Below are 25,000 nucleotides of genomic sequence, written 5' to 3'. Positions count from 1 at the left end.
GTAGTCATGGCTCTATGTAGTACTGTGGAATAGAGTTCCATGTAGTCATGGCTCTATGTAGTACTGTGGAATAGAGTTCCATGTAGTCATGGCTCTATGTAGTACTGTGGAATAGAGTTCCATGTAGTCATGGCTCTATGTAGTACTGTGGAATAGAGTTCCATGTAGTCATGGCTCTATGTGGTACTGTGGAATAGAGTTCCATGTAGTCATGGCTCTATGTAGTACTGTGGAATAGAGTTCCATGTAGTCATGGCTCTATGTAGTACTGTGGAACAGAGTTCCATGTAGTCATGGCTCTATGTGGTACTGTGGAATAGAGTTCCATGTAGTCATGGCTCTATGTAGTACTGTGTGCCTCCCGTAGTCTGTTCTGGACTTGGGGACTGTGAAGAGACCTCTGGTGGCATGTCTTGTGGGGTATGTATGGGTGTCTGAGCAGTGTGCCAGTAGTTCAAACAGACACCTGTCAACATGTCAATACCTCTCATAAATACAAGTAGTGATGAAGTCAATCTCTCCTCCACTTTCAGCCAGGAGAGATTGACAGGAATATTATTAATGCTAGCTCTCTGTGTACATCCAAGGGCCAGCCGTGCTGCCCTGTTCTGAGCCAAACCCCCCCCCCTTGTTACAACACAACTGATTGGCTCAAACACATTAAGAAGGAAAGAAATTCCACAAATTAACTTTTAAGAAGGCACACCTGTTAATTGCAATGCATTCCAGGTGACTATCTGATAAAGCTGGTTGAGAGAATGCCAAGAGTTTGCAAAGCTGTCATCAAGGCAAAGGGTGGCTATTTGAAGAATTTTGATGATAAAATCTAGTCAGAAGTGCTAGCAAGCTCCAGACCACCAGTAGCCATCACTGAGGCAAACAGTCAGGGACAGAGTTCTCTCTCTCTTTTATCACACCTTATTCTACACCCAGACTTCCTCTGGCCCCTGCTTCGATGAGCATTCTGGAATGCAGATTCTGCTACAAAGAGACTAGATACCTAAAGATGTACACTTTGTCTGTTTATTAACGCTCCTCAGTTCTCCTGCTCTATTTCCTGTTGCTAAATGGTCAGTGGGAGGGAGGTGACTAACAGTAATGGATTTCCTCCCCCACTCTCACTCCTCCACCCTCTACATTAACTGCTCCTTAATTTTAAATGTATTTTTTTTTTAAAATCTGTCCATCTCTCTTATTGTTGTTGACCGGAGATAGAAGGAGAGACAATAGAAAGGTGCTTGGAACTGTAAAGCCACAAAGCCTTGTAAATAATTCACAAAAGGATGTTTTGTCATCTGTAGTACCTTTTAGTGTAATTGGGGTAGTTGTACCTAAGGTGTCTGAGTTTATACCCGCTATCATCCTGTACCACTGTAACATCGTTGTTATAGCTAAGATGTCTGAGTTTATAATAGCTATCATCCTGTACCACTGTAACATCCTTGTTATAGCTAAGATGTCTGAGTTTATACCCGCTTTCATCCTGTCCCTCTGTAACATCCTTGTTATAGCTAAGATGTCTGAGTTTATAATAGCGACCATCCTGTCCCACTGTAACATCGTTGTTATAGCTAAGATGTCTGAGTTTATAATAGCTACCACAGTAACACCAATGTTTTTATAATTGCAATTCAGTTTATATAAAAACAGCACAAAAACTAATGTATGTTAAAAACAAATATGTGGATTTTTTTTAATTAAAAAAAATATAAATTATAAAATACTAATACAATAACAATGGGTTATAATTATAAGGCGTACATATGATCAATAATGAGACGATATAATCATTGCCATCATGCATTGATTTCCCCCTCTCCTTCCCTCAGCTAGCTCTCTGCCAGCCAGCCAGGTTAATCACCATTAGGTATTGTTGTGTTCTACACTCCAGACAAGGCCCCAGTCTTTGTTTGCTTTAATGTTGGACCAGCCGAGGTTGTATTTGCTCATTCCACGAGCATCTCCCTGTGTAGCAGAGGGGCCATGAGCCCACAGCACACACACACACACACACCGCCACGGGAGGGAGGGAGGGAGGGAGGCAGAGAGAGAGAGAGAGAGAGAGAGAGGGGGGGGAGGGAGGGAGAGAGAGAGAGAGAGAGAGAGAGAGAGAGAGAGAGAGAGAGAGAGAGAGAGAGAGAGAGAGAGAGAGAGAGAGAGAGAGGGAGGGAGGGAGGGAGGGAGGGAGGGCTGCCCTTAACTGGCACTGTTGACTCCATGCTAATAAGTTCATACAAATTTTCATTTCTGAGGCTTGCGAGTGACATTTGCTTTTCTTAATTGCAGGCAGGAGCGTTTGAAAAAGCATCAACTCTCTAAAGACAGACAAGACTCCTCAAAGGGACTGACCTTCATCAGCGAAGCCAATTATAGCAAATAATTCACCAAAAATTACAGTAAACAAATTTACTGTCTGTAGGTGAGAGGGAGGGAGGGAAGGAGGGACGGAGGGACGGACGGACAGAAGGAAGGAAGGGTGGGTTGTGGTGGGGGGTTGTTGGGGGGCTGAAGGGAGGCAGGTGGGGGGGTTACGGAGAAGAGGCTGGGAGGGGATGAGGGTGGGGGGTGGACTGGGCAGAGCAGAGGCACAAGAGGAGCTGGCTGGCAGCTGGGGCTTCAGACAGCCACACACACACACACACCGACTCGAATTTCGCAATGCTTCCCCCGTTGGTGCCTAGCGTGGAGACGGGAGAGACGGGGGCCGAGGCTGGGGGGGCCGGGGTTGCTCTAAACCGAGCCGTGCATGAGCCACCTCCATTCTGCCCGTGATTAGCATACATTTTCAATGCACATATAGAAGGGGGGGACATGTGTTCAATGGGGAGCATGGCGAACCAAATTACACAGACAGCGTTAGCCATCTAATGATATACGTGCACAATGCCCTCAAGCAGATGATGGAAATTGGAGAGAGCAGACGTACGCAGTCAGCCAGCGAGAGAGAGACGGACGGGCTGGAACAGGACCAGTCTGGTGAAGGATGTTCTGGATCCAAGTTCACCCAACATACAGAGGGATACCAGGCTAGGTAGGCTGTTCTGGAGCCAAGTTCACCCAACATACAGGAATAACAGGCTAGGTAGGCTGTTCTGGAGGCAAGTTCACCCAACATACAGGAATACCAGGCTAGGTAGGCTGTTCTGAAGCCAAGTTCACCCAACATACAGGAGTACCAGGCTAGGTAGGCTGTTCTGATGCCAAGTCCACCCAACATACAGGGATACCAGGCTAGGTAGGCTGTTCTGGAGCCAAGTTCACCCAACATACAGGAATAACAGGCTAGGTAGGCTGTTCTGAAGCCAAGTTCACCCAACATACAGGAATAGCAGGCTAGGTAGGCTGTTCTGAAGCCAAGTTCACCCAACATACAGGAATAGCAGGCTAGGTACAACTTATTCTAATTAGTCGGATAGTTTTTTAAAATTTTGTAAATATTATTTAAATAACATAAAGGACCTATATTTAGTATATAATATATTAAACAATATTTATCAAATGTTTTCCTCTACATTTTTATGTCAGTTGTGGGATAATTTATTGTATTGTTCACTAGCTAACGAATAACTAACGACTAGCTAACGACTAACTAATGACTAGCTAACGTCTAGCTAACGACTAGCTAACGACTAGCTAACGACTAGCTAACGCCTAACTTACGACTAGCTAACGCCTAACTAACGACTAGCTAATGACTAGCTAACGTCTAGCTAACGACTAGCTAACGACTAGCTAACCTCTAGCTAACGTCTAGCTAACGTCTAGCTAACGACTAACTAACGACTAGCTAACGACTAGCTAACCTCTAGCTAACGTCTAGCTAACGTCTAGCTAACGACTAGCTAACGACTAACACATCACTTCCTCCCTGCTTGCCAGCTCTCTTCTGATTTTTCTCCTAACGCCAAGTCTTCTGGAAGCGGTTCGGCGCCTGCATGTGTCTAATCTCAACATCAATTGTCACACTCCAACGAATCTCTGGCTTTGATGTGCTTCAAGTGGACAGTCAACAAGGAGCCAAGAGAGGAAGAGAGAGAGCGGAGAGAAATATTTGGTACTGACTACCAACTACCCACAACCTACCAGGCCTCCCGTCTCACCTCCCCACCCCACCACTGTGTCTGGTGTTGACTACCCACAACCTACCAGGCCTCCCAGATCACCTCCCCACCTCCCCACCTCCCCACTGTGTCTGGTGTTGACTACCCACAACCTACCAGGCCTCCCAGATCACCTCCCAACCTCACCACCTTCCCCTGTGTCTGGTGTTGACTACCCACAACCTGCCAGGCCTCCTGGCTCACCTCCCCACGTCCACCTGTGTCTGGTGCTGACTACCCACAACCTACCAGGCCTCCCAGCTCACCTCCCCACCTCCCCACTGTGTCTGGTGTTGACTACCCACAACCTACCAGGCCTCCTGGCTCACATCCCCACGCCCCCCCTATGTCTGGTGCTGACTACCCACAACCTACCAGGCCTCCCAGCTCACCCCCCCACGCCCCCTTGTGTCTGGAGTTGACTACCCACAACCTACCAGGCCTCCCGGCTCACCTCCCCACCTCCCCACTGTGTCTGGTGTTGACTACCCACAACCTACCAGGCCTCCCAGGTCACCTCCCCACATCCCCCTGTGTCTGGTGCTGACTACCCACAACCTACCAGGCCTCCTGGCTCACCTCCCCATGTCCCCCTGTGTCTGGTGCTGACTACCCACAACCTACCAGGCCTCCCGGCTCACCTCCCCACATCCCCCTGTGTCTGGTGCTGACTACCCATAACCTACCAGGCCTCCTGGCTCACATCCCCACATCCTGCTGTGTCTGGTGCTGACTACCCACAACCTACCAGGCCTCCCAGCTCACCTCCCCACCTCCCCACTGTGTCTGGTGCTGACTACCCACAACCTACCAGGCCTCCCAGCTCACCTCCCCACCTCCCCACTGTGCCTGGTGCTGACTACCCACAACCTACCAGGCCTCCCAGCTCACCTCCCCACCTCCCCACTGTGTCTGGTGCTGACTACCCACAACCTACCAGGCCTCCTGGCTCACCTCCCCACGTCCCCCTGTGTCTGGTGCTGACTACCCACAACCTACCAGGCCTCCCAGCTCACCTCCCCACCTCCCCACTGTGTCTGGTGTTGACTACCCACAACCTACCAGGCCTCCTGGCTCACATCCCCACGCCCCCTTGTGTCTGGAGTTGACTACCCACAACCTACCAGGCCTCCCGGCTCACCTCACCACTGTGTCTGGTGTTGACTACCCACAACCTACCAGGCCTCCCAGCTCACCTCCCCACCTCCCCCTGTGTCTGGTGTTGACTACCCACAACCTACCAGGCCTCCCAGCTCACCTCCCCACGTCCCCCTGTGTCTGGTGCTGACTACCCACAACCTACCAGGCCTCCCAGCTCACCTCCCCACATCCCCCTGTGTCTGGTGCTGACTACCCACAACCTACCAGGCCTCCCGGCTCACATCCCCACCTCCCCACTGTGTCTGGTGTTGACTACCCACAACCTACCAGGCCTCCCGGCTCACCTCCCCACGTCCCCCTGTGTTTGGTTTACTGAACAAAGGCGTTGGGTTCGTACTTCTCTCTCTGCGTTCAGCTCCTGCCTCTCACCTCCCCACGTCCCCCTGTGTTTGGTTTACTGAACAGAGGCGTTGGGTTCGTACTTCTCTCTCTGCGTTCAGCTCCTGCCTCTCAGTGTGAAGCTCTAATCAGCACTCCTCTCTCCAAGGCAACATGGCACCGTGTTAGCGTACATCCCAAACGGCACTATGTAGCGCCCTACTTTTGACCAGGGCCAATGGGGTAGTAGTAGTGCCCTTCATATGAAAATAGGGTGTCATTTTGGGACACAGACTTAGTCACCTTCTTCCTCATCCCTCCAGTATTGAGACACACCAACAGGTCTCATCTTGCCTGCTGTGCTGTACGTACTGAGGACTTTCTTTGTTCTGCCTGCTAAAAATGTCTTGTAATTGTGCCGGTGGTCTCCAGATGGCAGGTTGATACTGCTGCTGATGGGATTATACCTTTTTTTACCTCTCCTAGGGCCATCTGCTCCTCTTTACTGGCTAAAGCCTTGCAGCCTGGATCCGTTTGTCTTTATTGCATCAACCTAACAGCGTTACAGCCACTTGGCATGCAAATCAGATCCACGCTGCAGGGCCTCGAGGAGAGAGCCGGGGTCGCTGAGTACGACACACACACACACGGTAGAGCGTAGACACAGACGAGGGTCGCTGAGACGCTCTTTACACACCCCTTACTGACGACTACAGGCTCTTTTATGAACTGAGGAACACGTGGAGGTGAGAGAGTAAGGGAGGGGGGCGGGGGGGGGGGGGGATTACTATACCATCAACTGGAATACATTATATCCAGCTGGTGTTTGAAACGTAGATAATAGGTTGTATTAGGGAGACAGAATTGCAGATAAACAGAGTTAATAGGCATTCCTGTACAGACTTTGTAGCCAATCTACAGCATAGTTAACATGGACTATACATTAGGTCTGTCTGTCTGTCTCTGTCTGTCTGTCTGTCTGTCTGTCTGTCTGTCTGTCTGTCTGTCTGTCTGTCTCTCTAAAATGGGTAGACAATAAAATATCAGCAATCTGAGATTTGACTGTGATATGAGACTGCGTTTCAAATGTTAGATACAGTATGTTTCGTCATGAAATGTTTAATTCTACCCAGCCACGTCTGCCCTCTAACACAATCCACACACACTTCATAGATCTGTGTGGTCTTCACTTAATAACGGGAAGGTGGAGGAGATACACTCCAGATCAGGAGATGAATCATCTGAAAACCACCAGTACAAATCTAGATTCATAAGGACAGGAGCTCTGCTGCACATTGGGCTTTTTGATGAGATGAGATGATTCAGTGGTTGTTGGGTGGGTTGATCTAGTTGTTGGGTTGGGTGAGTAAGCTGTGCAGACGCCAGTTCCCCTGTCCCGCAGGACCCCCTCAGACAGGGGGAGACCCGCGGTAGAGTGTGGGGGGGGGGGGGACTCAACCTCTTTAATTGCTCCCCTAATTAAAGCTGGTTGCTAAGCAAAACACGCCTTCTAACCCGTGGATACGGAGAGAGAGAGAGAGAGGGAGACAAACAATACGTCACAGGCCGTAACGACTTCACAGCTTAGGGCTAACCATCAATTATTAGATTGTCTTTCTCTGCCCGTTTTGTCATTAGTAAAGAACCTAGTCATTTCCTTCCCCTGCAGAGTTCTGGGGGTTGATATAGTGCATTTCATTGATATAACGCCTTCGCCTCTCCTGTTGCATTATTAAAACACTTGTGTTATGATAGCGTGATGATAATCCCTGCCTAATTAAGACAACAACACCCTCGTGCTGTTACAGGTTTGGGTAGCATCATACTATACATACCCAGACACTTGTACTTGCCACTGATAACTAGCTAATACGCGTTTGACAAGATCCCCGTTACCCAGAGTGTTTGAACTGAACCGAGTCCAACAGGAAGGTCAGAAGGTTGAACTCTGTCCTTCCTGCATTTATGTTTCCCAGACTTTGCTGCTCCGAATTTATTTTCCTCTCTTTTTTTTCCCCTTTTTCTCTGCAGAGCAGCCAATCAGTCAGGCTTCTGATGTGGAGTCAGCTGTGCTGGTTTCCTCATTGATGAGTACGACACCACAGTAGTGCTTTTATAAGGATCTAGCTACAGATCCCAGTAACAACAACCTGACCTCACACTACAGAACCCAGTAGCAACCTGACCCCACACTACAGATCCCAGTAACAAAAACCTGACCTCACACTACAGAACCCAGTAACAACCTGACCCCACACTACAGATCCCAGTAACAACAACCTGACCTCACACTACAGAACCCAGTAACAACCTGACCCCACACTACAGAACCCAGTAACAACCTGACCCCACACTACAGATCCCAGTAACAACAACCAGACCCCACACTACAGAACCCAGTAACAACCTGACCCCACACTACAGAACCCAGTAACAACCTGACCTCACACTACAGAACCCAGTAACAACCTGACCTCACACTACAGAACCCAGTAACAATAACCTGACCTCACACTACAGAACCCAGTAACAACAACCTGACCTCACACTACAGAACCCAGTAACAACCTGACCTCACACTACAGATCCCAGTAACAACAACCTGGCCTCACACTACAGAACCCAGTAACAACCTGACCTCACACTACAGAACCCAGTAACAACCTGACCCCACACTACAGATCCCAGTAACAACAACCTGACCTCACAATACAGATCCCAGTAACAACCTGACCTCACACTACAGATCCCAGTAACAACAACCTGACCTCACACTACAGAACCCAGTAACAACCTGACCCCACACTACAGAACCCAGTAACAACCTGACCTCACACTACAGAACCCAGTAACAACAACCTGACCTCACACTACAGAACCCAGTAACAACCTGACCTCACACTACAGAACCCAGTAACAACAACCTGACCTCACACTACAGAACCCAGTAACAACAACCTGAACTCACACTACAGAACCCAGTAACAACAACCTGACCTCACACTACAGAACCCAGTAACAACCTGACCTCACACTACAGAACCCAGTAACAACAACCTGACAAGACACTACAGAACCCAGTAACAACCTGACCTCACACTACAGAACCCAGTAAGAACCTGACCTCACACTACAGAACCCAGTAACAACCTGACCTCACAATACAGAACCCAGTAACAACCTGACCTCACACTGCAGAACCCAGTAACAACCTGACCCCACACTACAGAACCCAGTAACAACAAACTGACCTCACACTACCGAACCCAGTAACAACCTGACCCCACACTACAGAACCCAGTAACAACCTGACCTCACACTACAGAACCCAGAAACAACAACCTGACCTCACACTACAGAACCCAGTAACAACCTGACTTCACACTACACAACCCAGTAACAATAACCTGACCTCACACTACAGAACCCAGTAACAACCTAACCTCACACTAAAGAACCCAGTAACAACCTGACCTCACACTACAGAACCCAGTAACAACCCGATCTCACACTACAGAACCCAGAAACAACCTGACCTCACACTACAGAACCCAGTAACAACCTGACCTCACAAAACAGAACCCAGTAAAAACCTGCCCTCACACTACAGAACCCAGTAACAACCTGACCTCACACTACAGAACCCAGTAACAACAACCTGACCTCACACTACAGAACCCAGTAACAACCTGACCTCACACTACAGAACCCAGTAACAACCTAACCTCACACTACAGAACCCAGTAACAACCTGACCTCACACTACAGAAGCCAGTAACAACCTCACCTCACACTACAGAACCCAGTAACAATAACCTGACCCCAAACTACAGATCCCAGTAAGAACAACCTGACCTCACACTACAGAACCCAGTAACAACCTGACCTCACGCTACAGAACCCAGTAACAACCTGACCTCACACTACAGAACCCAGTAACAAAAACCTGACCTCACACTACAAAACCCAGTAACAACCTGACCTCACACTACAGAACCCAGTAACAACCTAACCTCACACTACAGAACCCAGTAACAACCTGACCTCACACTACAGAAGCCAGTAACAACCTCACCTCACACTACAGAACCCAGTAACAATAACCTGACCCCAAACTACAGATCCCAGTAAGAACAACCTGACCTCACACTACAGAACCCAGTAACAACCTGACCTCACGCTACAGAACCCAGTAACAACCTGACCTCACACTACAGAACCCAGTAACAACCCGATCTCACACTACAGAACCCAGAAACAACCTGACCTCACACTACAGAACCAAGTAACAACCTGACCTCACAAAACAGAACCCAGTAAAAACCTGCCCTCACACTACAGAACCCAGTAACAACCTGACCTCACACTACAGAACCCAGTAACAACAACCTGACCTCACACTACAGAACCCAGTAACAACGTGACCTCACACTACAGAACCCAGTAACAACCTAACCTCACACTACAGAACCCAGTAACAACCTGACCTCACACTACAGAAGCCAGTAACAACCTCACCTCACACTACAGAACCCAGTAACAATAACCTGACCCCAAACTACAGATCCCAGTAAGAACAACCTGACCTCACACTACAGAACCCAGTAACAACCTGACCTCACGCTACAGAACCCAGTAACAACCTGACCTCACACTACAGAAGCCAGTAACAACCTCACCTCACACTACAGAACCCAGTAACAAAAACCTGACCTCACACTACAGAACCCAGTAACAACCTGACCTCACACTACAGAACCCAGTAACAACCTAACCTCACACTACAGAACCCAGTAACAACCTGACCTCACACTACAGAAGCCAGTAACAACCTCACCTCACACTACAGAACCCAGTAACAACCTGACCTCACACTACAGAACCCAGTAACAAAAACCTGACCTCACACTACAGAACCCAGTAACCACATCCTGACCTCACACTACAGAATCCTGTAACAACAACCTGACCTCACACTACAGAACCCAGTAACAACAACCTGACCTCACACTACAGATCCCAGTAACAACCTGACCTCACACTACAGAACCCAGTAACAACCTGACCTCACACTACAGAACCCATTAACAACCTGACCTCACACTATAGAACCCATTAACAACCTGACCTCACACTACAGAACCCAGTAACAACCTGACCTCACACTACAGAACCCAGTAACAACCTGACCTCACACTACAGAACCCAGTAACAACCTGACCTCACACTACAGAACCCAGTAACAACCTGACTTCACACTACAGAACCCAGTAACAACAACCTGACCTCACACTACAGAACCCAGTAACAACCTGACCCCACACTACAGAACCCAGTAACAACCTGACCCCACACTACAGAACCCAGTAACAACCTGACCTCACACTACAGAACCCAGTAACAACAACCTGACCTCACACTACAGAACCCAGTAACAACCTGACCCCACTCTACAGAACCCAGTAACAACAACCTGACCTCACACTACAGAACCCAGTAACAACCTGACCCCACACTACAGAACCCAGTAACAACAACCTGACCTCACACTACAGAACCCAGTAACAACCTGACCCCACACTACAGAACCCAGTAACAACCTGACCCCACACTACAGAACCCAGTAACAACCTGACCCCACTCTACAGAACCCAGTAACAACAACCTGACCTCACACTACAGAACCCAGTAACAACCTGACCCCACACTACAGAACCCAGTAACAACAACCTGACCCCACACTACATAACCCAGTAACAACCTGACCTCACACTACAGAACCCAGTAACAAACTGACCCCACACTACAGAACCCAGTAACAACAACCTGACCTCACACTACAGAACCCAGTAACAACCTGACCTCACACTACAGAACCCAGTAACAACCTGACCCCACACTACAGAACCCAGTAACAACAACCTGACCTCACACTACAGAACCCAGTAACAACCTGACCTCACGCTACAGAACCCAGTAACAACCTGACCCCACACTACAGAACCCAGTAACAACAACCTGACCTCACACTACAGAACCCAGTAACAACCTGACCTCACGCTACAGAACCCAGTAACAACCTGACCTCACACTACAGAAGCCAGTAACAACAACCTGACCTCACACTACCGAACCCAGTAACAACAACCTGACCTCACACTACAGAACCCAGTAACAACCTGACCTCACACTACAGAACCCAGTAACAACCTGACCTCACACTACAGAAGCCAGTAACAACAACCTGACCTCACACTACCGAACCCAGTAACAACAACCTGACCTCACGCTACAGAACCCAGTAACAACCTGACCTCACACTACAGAAGCCAGTAACAACAACCTGACCTCACACTACCGAACCCAGTAACAACAACTTGACCTCACACTACAGAACCCAGTAACAACAACCTGACCTCACACTACAGAACCCAGTAACAACAACCTGACCTCACACTACAGAACCCAGTAACAACCTGACCTCACACTACAGAACCCAGTAACAACAACCTGACCTCACGCTACAGAACCCAGTAACAACCTGACCCCACACTACAGAACCCAGTAACAACAACCTGACCCCACACTACAGAACCCAGTAACAAACTGACCCCACACTACAGAACCCAGTAACAACCTGACCTCACACTACAGAACCCAGTAACAACAACCTGACCCCACACTACATAACCCAGTAACAACAACCTGATCCCACACTACAGAACCCAGTAACAACCTGACCCCACACTACAGAACCCAGTAACAACCTGATCCCACACTACAGAACCCAGTAACAACAACCTGACCCCACACTACAGAACCCAGTAACAACCTGACCCCACACTACAGAACCCAGTAACAACAACCTGACCTCACACTACAGAACCCAGTAACAACCTGACCCCACACTACAGAACCCAGTAACAACAACCTGACCCCACACTACATAACCCAGTAACAACCTGACCCCACACTACAGAACCCAGTAACAACCTGACCTCACACTACAGAACCCAGTAACCACAACCTGACCCCACACTACAGAACCCAGTAACAACAACCTGACCTCACACTACAGAACCCAGTAACAACCTGACCCCACACTACAGAACCCAGTAACAACAACCTGACCCCACACTACATAACCCAGTAACAACCTGACCCCACACTACAGAACCCAGTAACAACCTGACCTCACACTACATAACCCAGTAACAACCTGACCCCACACTACAGAACCCAGTAACAACAACCTGCCCCCACACTACATAACCCAGTAACAACCTGACCCCACACTACAGAACCCAGTAACAACAACCTGACCTCACACTACAGAACCCAGTAACAACCTGACCTCACACTACAGAACCCAGTAACAACAACCTGATCTCACACTACAGAACCCAGTAACAACCTGACCCCACACTACAGAACCCAGTAACAACAACCTGATCTCACACTACAGAACCCAGTAACAACCTGACCTCACACTACAGAACCCAGTAACAACCTGACCTCACACTACAGAACCCAGTAACAACCTGACCCCACACTACAGAACCCAGTAACAACCTGACCTCACACTACAGAACCCAGTAACAAACTGACCCCACACTACAGAACCCAGTAACAACAACCTGACCCCACACTACAGAACCCAGTAACAACCTGACCTCACACTACAGAACCCAGTAACAACAACCTGACCCCACACTACAGAACCCAGTAACAACCTGACCCCACACTACAGAACCCAGTAACAACCTGATCTCACACTACAGAACCCAGTAACAACAACCTGACCCCACACTACAGAACCCAGTAACAACAACCTGACCCCACACTACATAACCCAGTAACAACCTGACCCCACTCTACAGAACCCAGTAACAACCTGACCTCACACTACAGAACCCAGTAACAACCTGATCTCACACTACAGAACCCAGTAACAACAACCTGACCCCACACTACAGAACCCAGTAACAACAACCTGACCCCACACTACATAACCCAGTAACAACCTGACCCCACACTACATAACCCAGTAACAACAACCTGACCCCACACTACAGAACCCAGTAACAACAACCTGACCTCACACTACAGATCCCAGTAACAACAACCTGACCCCACACTACAGAACCCAGTAACAACCTGACCCCACACTACAGGAACCCAGTAACAACAACCTGACCCCACACTACAGATCCCAGTAACAACAACCTGACCTCACACTACAGATCCCAGTAACAACCTGACCCCACACTACAGAACCCAGTAACAACAACCTGACCTCACACTACAGAACCCAGTAACAACCTGACCCCACACTACAGATCCCAGTAACAACCTGACCCCACACTACAGATCCCAGTAACAACAACCTGACCTCACACTACAGATCCCAGTAACAACCTGACCCCACACTACAGGAACCCAGTAACAACAACCTGACCCCACACTACAGATCCCAGTAACAACAACCTGACCCCACACTACAGATCCCAGTAACAACCTGACCCCACACTACAGATCCCAGTAACAACAACCTGACCTCACACTACAGAACCCAGTAACAACCTGACCTCACACTACAGAACCCAGTAACAACAACCTGACCTCACACTACAGAACCCAGTAACAACAACCTGACCTCACACTACAGATCCCAGTAACAACAACCTGACCTCACACTACAGATCCCAGTAACAACCTGACCCCACACTACAGGAACCCAGTAACAACAACCTGACCCCACACTACAGATCCCAGTAACAACAACCTGACCCCACACTACAGATCCCAGTAACAACCTGACCCCACACTACAGATCCCAGTAACAACAACCTGACCTCACACTACAGAACCCAGTAACAACCTGACCTCACACTACAGAACCCAGTAACAACAACCTGACCCCACACTACATAACCCAGTAACAACAACCTGACCCCACACTACAGATCCCAGTAACAACAACCTGACCCCACACTACAGATCCCAGTAACAACAACCTGACCCCACACTACAGATCCCAGTAACAACAACCTGACCCCACACTACAGATCCCAGTAACAACAACCTGACCTCACACTACAGAACCCAGTAACAACCTGACCCCACACTACAGAACCCAGTAACAAACTGATCTCACCACAAATCACTTGCAGATTTGAAGTTTATTTTAGAAAGCCATTGAGCAAGAATAGAGATCACTACATATTTCACACAGTGCAACAATAATAATAATTATAATAATTATAAATATTACATACATGTGTTTATGAAATTGACCAGTGAAATACATTGAGGTGATGGAGAATTAGAGAAGTACGTTGTGAAGCCATAAAGGGACCGATGTGATCTGAAGGAACTAAACCAGAAGGCTCTTTATCTCAGCAGCGACCAGAGGAGCTAAAGATGACAAGCTACATGAGGAAAGAGAGATGGAACTAAAGAACTAACCCCCGCGACCACATGACAATGACGATACGTCTTTTAAACATCTTTTCCAGGTCTTGTGCTCGTAGGGAAACTAGAGGGTATTTCAAAATAAAAGTCTTGTAGAATGTGCTCGTAGGGAAACTAGAGGGTATTTCAAAATAAAAGTCTTGTAGAATGTGCTCGTAGGGAAACTAGAGGGTATTTCAACATAAAAGTCTTGTAGAATGTGCTCATAGGGAAACTAGAGGGTATTTCAACATAAAAGTCATGTAGAATGTGCTCATAGGGAAACTAGAGGGTATTTCAAAATAAAAGTATTGTAGAATGTGCTCATAGGGAAACTAGAGGGTATTTCAAAATAAAAGTCTTGTAGAATGTGCTCGTAGGGAAACTAGAGGGTATTTCAACATAAAAGTCATTTAGAATGTGCCCGTAGGGAAACTAGAGGGTATTTCAACATAAAAGTCTTGTAGAATGTGCTCATAGGGAAACTAGAGGGTATTTCAAAATAAAAGTCATGTAGAATGTGCTCATTGGGAAACTAGAGGGTATTTCAAAATAAAAGTAATGTATAATGTGCTCGTAGGGAAACTAGAGAGCATTTAAAAAAAAAGTAATGTATAATGTGCTCGTAGGGAAACTAGAGAGCATTTCAAAATAAAAGTCATGTAGAATGTGCTCGTAGAGAAACTAGAGAGCATTTCAAAATAAAAGTCATGTAGAATGTGCTCGTAGAGAAACTAGAGAGCATTTCAAAATAAAAGTCATGTAGAACGTGCCTACCATGATAGAGATAAGGAGGGTCCGTACCTTCAGAAGGGTCTAGACGTCGAGCCCTTCTGCCGTGCTTGGAGTTGTTGTGGACAAACATGTTATCTGAGACCGCCAGGACGTGACCGTCCACGTTGACCGTTGTTGATACAACAACCTGCAACAGGAGTGAAAGGGGGAGCCAGTCATTAAAACAGTCTGTCTATGTATCTGTGTCAGGAGACAGGTCATGTCAGCCCATTGCTGCCACACTGTTAACATGAAGTGCTTTGTGACAATGTAAACTAGTGACAACTGAGCTGCCACCAACTCAAAGGAGAAGAAACCCCTTGACTTTGCTGGAGTTTTTTTTAAACACTTGGGTTTCCATTCCATATGGCCTCCAACACAACAGACTAGCTGCACTACTATGGGTTCATGACATCACTATGGGACGTTCAGTCTTTCTGTTATAACACTGCATGCTATACCACTGGCCAGTAGCAACAGGAATAGCTGAGCATCCACACAAGGCCAATGGGAGGAAGGCCTGTCTCAGGTCTACAGTAATATACAGGGTTGTGTTCATGACACAGTCATAGGAGGAAGGCCTGTCTCAGGTCTACAGTAATATACAGGGTTGTGTTCATGACACAGCCATGGGAGGAAGGCCTGTCTCAGGTCTACAGTAATATACAGGGTTGTGTTCATGACACAGCCATGGGAGGAAGGCTTGTCTCAGGTCTACAGTAATATACATGGTTGTGTTCATGAGACAGCAAATGTAAGGAAATGTACGTAAACAGTCAGGGACGACCTGACCTGACCTGACCGCAGTAAGTTGGACAGGGGATCACCCAGGGGCCTTAGAAAGATGACTCAGCCACTGTACTGTAGTCTAGTTGGACAGGGGATCACCCAGGGGCCTTAGAAAGATGACTCAGCCACTGTACTGTAGTCTAGTTGGACAGGGGATCACCCAGGGGCCTTATAAAGATGACTCAGCCACTGTATTGTAGTCTTCCTGGGTTTAATTTGACTTTCCCCACCATTCAGTGATCCAGATAACTCTGCAGAGGGCTGAGAACGAACCACTCCGCATCTTCTGAACAATAAAGGAAAACACAATTCATGCGAAATACGAGGTGCTGAACTCCAGCCTCCATTGTTTCTGTTCCTAAGAAACGGTTAAGGGAAAAGGCAGTTTCTCTCTCTCTCTCTCTCTCTCTCTCTCTCTCTCTCCCTCTCCCTATCTCTCCCTCTCCCTCTCTCTCTCCCTCTCCCCCTCCCTCTCCCTCTCTCTCTCCCTCTCCCCCTCCCTCTCCCTATCTCTCCCTCTCCCTCTCTCCCATCTCTCCCTCTCTCTCTCCCTCTCCCTCTCCCTATCTCTCCCTCTCTCTCTCTCTTTCCCTCTCCCTATCTCTCCCTCTCTCTCTCTCTTTCCCTCTCCCTATCTCTCCCTCTCTCTCTCCCTCTCCCTCTCTCTCTCTCTCCCTCTCTCTCTCCCTCTCCCTCTCCCTATCTCTCCCTCTCCCTCTCTCTCTCCCTCTCCCCCTCCCTCTCCCTATCTCTCCCTCTCCCCCTCCCTCTCCCTCTCTCTGTCTTCTTTAAGTTTTCCGTGGTGGGTACAACGTCCCTGTAGGTTTCATGGTATTAACACAATACGTTCCGGCACACCAATCAGAGGAAGGAGTCTGTCTTCGCACCTCGAAGTAGCTAAACCAAATCAGAGTCGTTCTATAACTACTTCCCACCAGCGGCGTTGACTGGGCTTCGCTCACATCATTAATGTCCTGGCTGTAGCTGAGTATTTACAGTATACGTGTTTACTCAGCCACTGTACTGTAGTCTAGTTGGACAGGGGATCGCCCAGGGGCTTCGCTCACATCATTAATGTCCTGGCTGTAGCTGAGTATTTACAGTATACGTGTTTACTCAGCCACTGTACTGTAGTCTAGTTGGACAGGGGATCACCCAGGGGCCTTAGAAAGATGACTCAGCCACTGTACTGTAGTCTAGTTGGACAGGGGATCACCCAGGGGCCTTAGAAAGATGACTCAGCCACTGTACTGTAGTCTAGTTGGACAGGGGATCGCCCAGGGGCTTCGCTCACATCATTAATGTCCTGGCTGTAGCTGAGTATTTACAGTATACGTGTTTACTCAGCCACTGTACTGTAGTCTAGTTGGACAGGGGATCACCCAGGGGCCTTAGAAAGATGACTCAGCCACTGTACTGTAGTCTAGTTGGACAGGGGATCACCCAGGGGCCTTATAAAGATGACTCAGCCACTGTACTGTAGTCTAGTTGGACAGGGGATCACCCAGGGGCCTTAGAAAGATGACTCAGCCACTGTACTGTAGTCTAGTTGGACAGGGGATCACCCAGGGGCCTTGGAAAGATGACTCAGCCACTGTACTGTAGTCTAGTTGGACAGGGGATCGCCCAGGGGCTTCGCTCACATCATTAATGTCCTGGCTGTAGCTGAGTATTTACAGTCTACGTGTTTACTCAGCCACTGTACTGTAGTCTAGTTGGACAGGGGATCACCCAGGGGCCTTAGAAAGATGACTCAGCCACTGTACTGTAGTCTAGTTGGACAGGGGATCACCCAGGGGCTTCGCTCACATCATTAATGTCCTGGCTGTAGCTGAGTATTTACAGTGTACGTGTTTACTCAGCCACTGTACTGTAGTCTAGTTGGACAGGGGATCGCCCAGGGGCTTCGCTCACATCATTAATGTCCTGGCTGTAGCTGAGTATTTACAGTCTACGTGTTTACTCAGCCACTGTACTGTAGTCTAGTTGGACAGGGGATCGCCCAGGGGCTTCGCTCACATCATTAATGTCCTGGCTGTAGCTGAGTATTTACAGTGTACGTGTTTACTCAGCCACTGTACTGTAGTCTAGTTGGACAGGGGATCGCCCAGGGGCTTCGCTCACATCATTAATGTCCTGGCTGTAGCTGAGTATTTACAGTGTACGTGTTTACTCAGCCACTGTACTGTAGTCTAGTTGGACAGGGGATCGCCCAGGGGCCTTAGAAAGATGACTCAGCCACTGTACTGTAGTCTAGTTGGACAGGGGATCACCCAGGGGCCTTAGAAAGATGACTCAGCCACTGTACTGTAGTCTAGTTGGACAGGGGATCACCCAGGGGCCTTAGAAAGATGACTCAGCCACTGTACTGTAGTCTAGTTGGACAGGGGATCACCCAGGGGCCTTAGAAAGATGACTCAGCCACTGTACTGTAGTCTAGTTGGACAGGGGATCACCCAGGGGCCTTAGAAAGATGACTCAGCCACTGTACTGTAGTCTAGTTGGACAGGGGATCGCCCAGGGGCTTCGCTCACATCATTAATGTCCTGGCTGTAGCTGAGTATTTACAGTATACGTGTTTACGTGCTTCCCCGAAGCAGACCTGTCTATGAGTAAACAACTAGTTACATTAAAAGAAGCCTCTTTATTAAAACGAACACACGTTATAGCTTTCTTACAAATGTCTTTCTTGTTTTTCTAACTTCCTGTGTGTGGTCGTCTACTCTCACAGTGGAATAAAGAAAGACTATGATATGAACTAACGCACGTTAAAAACATAGATCTCTTTAAAAAGACTCTAAACTAACACACGTTAAAAACATAGATCTCTTTAAAAAGACTCTAAAATAACACACATTAAAAACATAGATCTCTTTAAAAAGACTCTAAACTAACACACATTAAAAACATAGATCTCTTTAAAAAGACTCTAAACTAACACACATTAAAAACATAGATCTCTTTAAAAATACTCTAAACTAACACGCATTAAAACATTTTATAGCTATCTTTGAAAAATAATCAAAACTTAAAGCACATTAAAAAACATAGATATATTTTTCTTGTTTCTGTGCCTTCGTCATTAGTGTGGAGGTCTCTGGAAATAAAATAATCCGTGATGCAGTGTGTAGTTAGAAAGGACATTACAGTGAGAGGCCTCTTTTAACTCATAATAAACATTGCAGTTTAATATTTTCTCTCTCTTCCAATGTAAGTGTGGATGTTGTCCTCTCAAAAATAGATTTAAAAATAAAAAAGCACATCCAGTTTAGCTTCAAACACGTCATTACCCTTTGCTGTGATGGGATGGCTGTCTTTGTCAAAACAACACATTGCATTTACAAGTGTGATAAAAAGATCTATATGTTTGTCATTTTGGAGTGGGTGTATGTATTACCTGCCCTCATCTCTCTCCTTCCTCCTCCTCTCTCCTTCCCCTTCCTCTCTCCCTCCTCCTCCTCTCTCCCTCCTCCTCCTCTCTCCCTCCTCCTCCTCTCTCCCTCCTCTTCCTCTCTCCCTCCTCTTCCTCTCTCCCTCCTCCACTCTCCTTCCTCTTCCTCTCTCCCTCCTCCTCCTCTCTCCCTCCTCCTCCTCTCTCCCTCCTCTTCCTCTCTCCCTCCTCCTCCTCTCTCCCTCCTCCTCCTCTCTCCCTCCTCTTCCTCTCTCCCTCCTCTTCCTCTTTCTCTCCCTCCTCCTCCTCTCTCCCTCCTCCTCCTCTCTCCCTCCTCTTCCTCTCTCCCTCCTCCTCCTCTCTCCCTCCTCTTCCTCTCTCCCTCCTCTTCCTCTCTCCCTCCTCCTCCTCTCTCCCTCCTCTTCCTCTCTCCCTCCTCCTCCTCTCTCCCTCCTCCTCCTCTCTCCCTCCTCCTCCTCTCTCCCTCCTCTTCCTCTCTCCCTCCTCTTCCTCTCTCCCTCCTCCTCCTCTCTCCCTCCTCCTCCTCTCTCCCTCCTCCTCCTCTCTCCCTCCTCTTCCTCTCTCCCTCCTCTTCCTCTCTCCCTCCTCGTCCTCTCTCCCTCCTCGTCCTCTCTCCCTCCTCCTCCTCTCTCCCTCCTCTTCCTCTCTCCCTCCTCCTCCTCTCTCCCTCCTCTTCCTCTCTCCCTCCTCTTCCTCTCTCTCTCCCTCCTCTTCCTCTCTCTCTCCCTCCTCCTCCTCTCTCCCTCCTCCTCCTCTCTCCCTCCTATTCCTCTCTCCCTCCTCCTCCTCTCTCCCTCCTCCTCCTCTCTCCCTCCTCCTCCTCTCTCCCTCCTCCTCCTCTCTCCCTCCTCTTCCTCTCTCCCTCCTCCTCCTCTCTCCCTCCTCCTCCTCTCTCCCTCCTCCTCCTCTCTCCCTCCTCTTCCTCTCTCCCTCCTCAAAACGGTTGCCGGGAGACGAGATCTTCTAGGCTTTAGCTACGGTTCCTCTATCGCTTTAAGGAGAACCTCATGGAAGGGACTAGTTGTCTACCAGTTGTCTATCTGTCTACCAGTTGTCTATCTGCCATTAACAGTCTCTCAGCCACCCGCCTCACTGCCCCCTGCCCTCTCTTCACCATAACAGGCACCATTCACATTGATCTGTTGATATTCATATTGATCTGTTGATATTCATATTGATCTGATGATATTCATATTGATTTGTTGATATTCATATTGATCTGTTGATATTCATATTGATCTGTTGATATTCATATTGATCTGTTGATATTCATATTGATATTCATGTTGATCTGTTGATATTCATATTGATCTGTTGATATTCATATTGATCTGTTGATATTCATATTGATCTGTTGATATTCATATTGATCTGTTGATATTCATAGTGATATTCATATTGATCTGTTGATATTCATATTGATCTGTTGATATTCATATTGATCTGTTGATATTCATATTGACCTGTTAAAATTCATATTGATCTGTTGATATTCATATTGATATTCATATTGATCTGTTGATATTCATATTGATCTGTTGATATTCATATTGATCTGTTGATATTCATATTGATATTCATATTGATCTGTTGATATTCATATTGATCTGTTGATATTCATATTGATCTGTTGATATTCATATTGATCTGTTGATATTCATATTGATCTGTTGATATTCATATTGATCTTTTGATATTCATATTGATCTGTTGATATTCATATTGATCTGTTGATATTCATATTGATATTCATATTGATCTGATGATATTCATGTTGATATTCATATTGATCTGTTGATATTCATATTGATCTGATGATATTCATGTTGATATTCATATTGATCTGTTGATATTCATATTGATATTCATATTGATATTCATATTGATCTGTTGACATTCATATTGATCAGATGTTTCCTGTCATTAGTCAGGCAGCCTCCGTCGTAGCGTAGTCTACCCTAAAAACTAGTGCACTCCGTGGGGATCAGGGTGCCGTTTGGGTGACGGCTTCAGAGAGACAGTTAGAGATGTCTCGAGGGATGGATGAGGAGGATATCTGACTGAGACGATGACCTAAAACCTCCTGAAAGAATCAACCAGACGTCCTTCTCCCTTTTTTCTATTTAGTAAACAATCCTAATTATACAGTTGCATTTAATATGTGATAATGAGGGGTTTTAGCATGTCAATGGAGGGTTGGAAGGGATTGGAGAGGCCCCTGAATGAATTGGTGTAAGTGTTTTCACTCAGAGCTCTCTCTCTCTCTCTCTCTCTCTCTCTCTCTCTCTCTCTCTCGATCTCCTCTCTCTTTATCTCTCTGTCTCTCTCTCTCTCTCTCTCTGTCTCTCTCTCTCTCTCTCTCTCTCTCTCTCTCTCTCTCTCTCTCTCTCTCTCTCAGGTTCATTCTGACAGTGATTGACCTCGGGTATGTCAATGGAATTCGGCTCTCTCTTTTTTTTTCTCTCTCTCTGTTTTTTTAAAGGAGTGAAAGGGCTCCATTCTTGTGTCCAGGTTCAGAGCCGTGGATCGAGATGATGGATAGAGCTCTCACTGGCTTCCAGCTGAGCCGTGGTAGCGAGCATCCCAAAATGGCACCCTCTTCCCTACATAGTGCACAGGACCCTGGTGAAAAGTAGTGCACTACGTAGGGAATAGGGCCCGACATTTGGGGAAAGAGCTGTGGGTAGTAATTGGGGAAAGGAGGCTTGCAGGAAAGCCCGACCTTGCCTAAGGAACACCGTGGTCGGGAGAGTCTGTCAAATATATTCTGGACATGTTATTTAAAGCTGCGGTGAAGAGATGGAGAGCAGAGCCAAGAGAGGCTTCTTCAACATCAACTATTCAAAGTGGAAGACAGGGTGTTTTGCTGTTTTTAGGGAGGGGGGGGGGGGGATTTGTTTCTGTGTTTTGAATTATGGGTGAATATTGAGTTGGGTATGATTTATAAAAAGAAAATTGTCGATTGGATACATTGTTTTTGTTGTGACAATGACGATTATAGCTACAGACATCAAGGCATTATTTTCCTAAGTTGTTTTAAAACATATCTTTCTGCGTTTAAATGCAAAACATCAGTAAACGTTAGTCCATATTCGTTCAAACAGACTGATACAATAGAAGCATGGAAAATCAGGTTGAAAAAGGTCCTATAAGGAGACAAGAATAGAACTAAAGTTGTAGTGGTGAACTGGCCTGCTCTCACAGCTGCTGAGGGAAAGTCTTTGAATGGCAGTCTCTCACAGCTTTCTATTCCTCTCTCTCTCTCTCTCTGTCTCTCCCTCTCTCTCTCTCTCTCTGGCTCTGTCTCTCCCTCTCTCTCTCTCTCTGGCTCTGTCTCTCCCTCTCCCTCTCTCTCTCTCTCTCTCTGGCTCTGTCTCTCTCTCTCGGGCTCTGTCTCTCCCTCTCTCTCTCTCTCTCTCTCGGGCTCTGTCTCTCCCTCTCTCTCTCTCTCTGGCTCTCTCTCTCTCTCTCTCTCTATGGCTCTGTCTCTCCCTCTCTCTCTCTCTCTGGCTCTGTCTCTCCCTCTCTCTCTCTCTCTCTCTGGCTCTGTCTCTCCCTCTCTCTCTCTCTCTGGCTCTGTCTCTCCCTCTCTCTATCTCTGTCTCCCCCTCTCTCTCTCTCTCTCTGGCTCTCCCTTTCCCTCTCTCTCTCTCTCTCTGGCTCTGTCTCTCCCTCTCTCTCTCTCTCTGGCTCTGTCTCTCCCTCTCTCTCTCTCTCTGGCTCTGTCTCTCTCTCTCTCTCTGTCTCTGTCTCTCCATCTCTCTCTCTCTCTGGCTCTGTCTCTCCCTCTCTCTCTCTCTCTCTCTGGCTCTGTCTCTCCCTCTCTCTCTCTCTCTCTGGCTCTGTCTCTCCCTCTCTCTATCTCTCTGTCTCCCCCTCGCTCTCTCTCTCTCTGGCTCTCCCTTTCCCTCTCTCTCTCTCTCTCTGGCTCTGTCTCTCCCCTCTCTCTCTCTCTGGCTCTGTCTCTCCCTCTCTCTCTCTCTGGCTCTGGCTCTGTCTCTCCCTCTCTCTCTCTGGCTCTGGCTCTGGCTCTCTCTCTCTCTCTGGCTCTGTCTCTCCCTCTCTCTCTCTCTCTGGCTCTGTCTCTCCCTCTCTCTCTCTCTCTCTCTGGCTCTGTCTCTCCCTCTCTCTCTCTCTCTCTCTGGCTCTGTCTCTCCCTCTCTCTATCTCTCTGTCTCCCCCTCGCTCTCTCTCTCTCTCTGGCTCTCCCTTTCCCTCTCTCTCTCTCTCTCTGGCTCTGTCTCTCCCCTCTCTCTCTCTCTGGCTCTGTCTCTCCCTCTCTCTCTCTCTCTCTCTGGCTCTGTCTCTCCCTCTCTCTCTCTCTCTGGCTCTCCCTTTCCCTCTCTCTCTCTCTCTGGCTCTGTCTCTCCCTCTCTCTCTCTCTCTCTCTCTGGCTCTGTCTCTCCCTCTCTCTCTCTCTCTCTGGCTCTGTCTCTCCCTCTCTCTCTCTCTGGCTCTGGCTCTGTCTCTCCCTCTCTCTCTCTGGCTCTGGCTCTCTCTCTGGCTATGTCTCTCCCTCTCTCTCTCTCTCTCACTGGCTCTCCCTCTCTCTCTCTCTCTCTGGCTCTGTCTCTCCCTCTCTCTGAAACACACCCACACACTGTAACACACACACACACACAATAATTTTCTCAAGGTGCTGAGGTAGGTGAAACCTGGTGGAAATGGTGCTGAGGGCCCTGACATGCTGTTAAGTCCACTTAAACCTTGAGGGAGGTGGGGAAATTAGTTAGAGTGAGACACTGGAGCAAAACGGTCAGACGAAGGAGAGAAGTCACTCTGGGTTTAGTGACCATGGAGACAGAGAGGAGTCTACCAGTCACTCTGGGTTTAGTGACTATGAAGACAGAGAGGAGTCTACCAGTCACTCTGGGTTTAGTGGCCATGGAGACAGAGAGGAGACTACCAGTCACTCTGGGTTTAGTGACTATGGAGACAGAGAGGAGACTACCAGTCACTCTGGGTTTAGTGACCATGGAGACAGAGAGGAGAC

At 47.8% G+C, this 25,000-nt stretch overlaps 1 protein-coding gene across 24 annotated transcripts in view; it reads right to left on the bottom strand.

The window, feature by feature from the left end:
• Positions 1-25,000, bottom strand: part of LOC139381442 (EBF transcription factor 3a) — a 229,777-nt gene that overhangs the window by 79,859 nt on the left and 124,918 nt on the right. For 16 of the 24 annotated variants that reach the window (XM_071124976.1, XM_071124975.1, XM_071124977.1 and 13 more), the window contains exon 8: positions 15,837-15,954. In XM_071124976.1, the coding sequence (XP_070981077.1) occupies positions 15,837-15,954 (118 nt within the window). Of the gene's footprint in view, positions 1-15,809; positions 15,955-25,000 lie in introns of all 24 variants that reach the window. The other 8 variants (XM_071124959.1, XM_071124973.1, XM_071124981.1 and 5 more) reach the window with 1 other exon arrangement.

The sequence above is a fragment of the Oncorhynchus clarkii genome, chromosome 23 (assembly GCF_045791955.1).
Source record: "Oncorhynchus clarkii lewisi isolate Uvic-CL-2024 chromosome 23, UVic_Ocla_1.0, whole genome shotgun sequence".
In the NCBI taxonomy this organism is placed as follows: Eukaryota; Metazoa; Chordata; class Actinopteri; order Salmoniformes; family Salmonidae; genus Oncorhynchus; species Oncorhynchus clarkii.
This window is presented reverse-complemented; position numbering and strand designations above follow the sequence as displayed.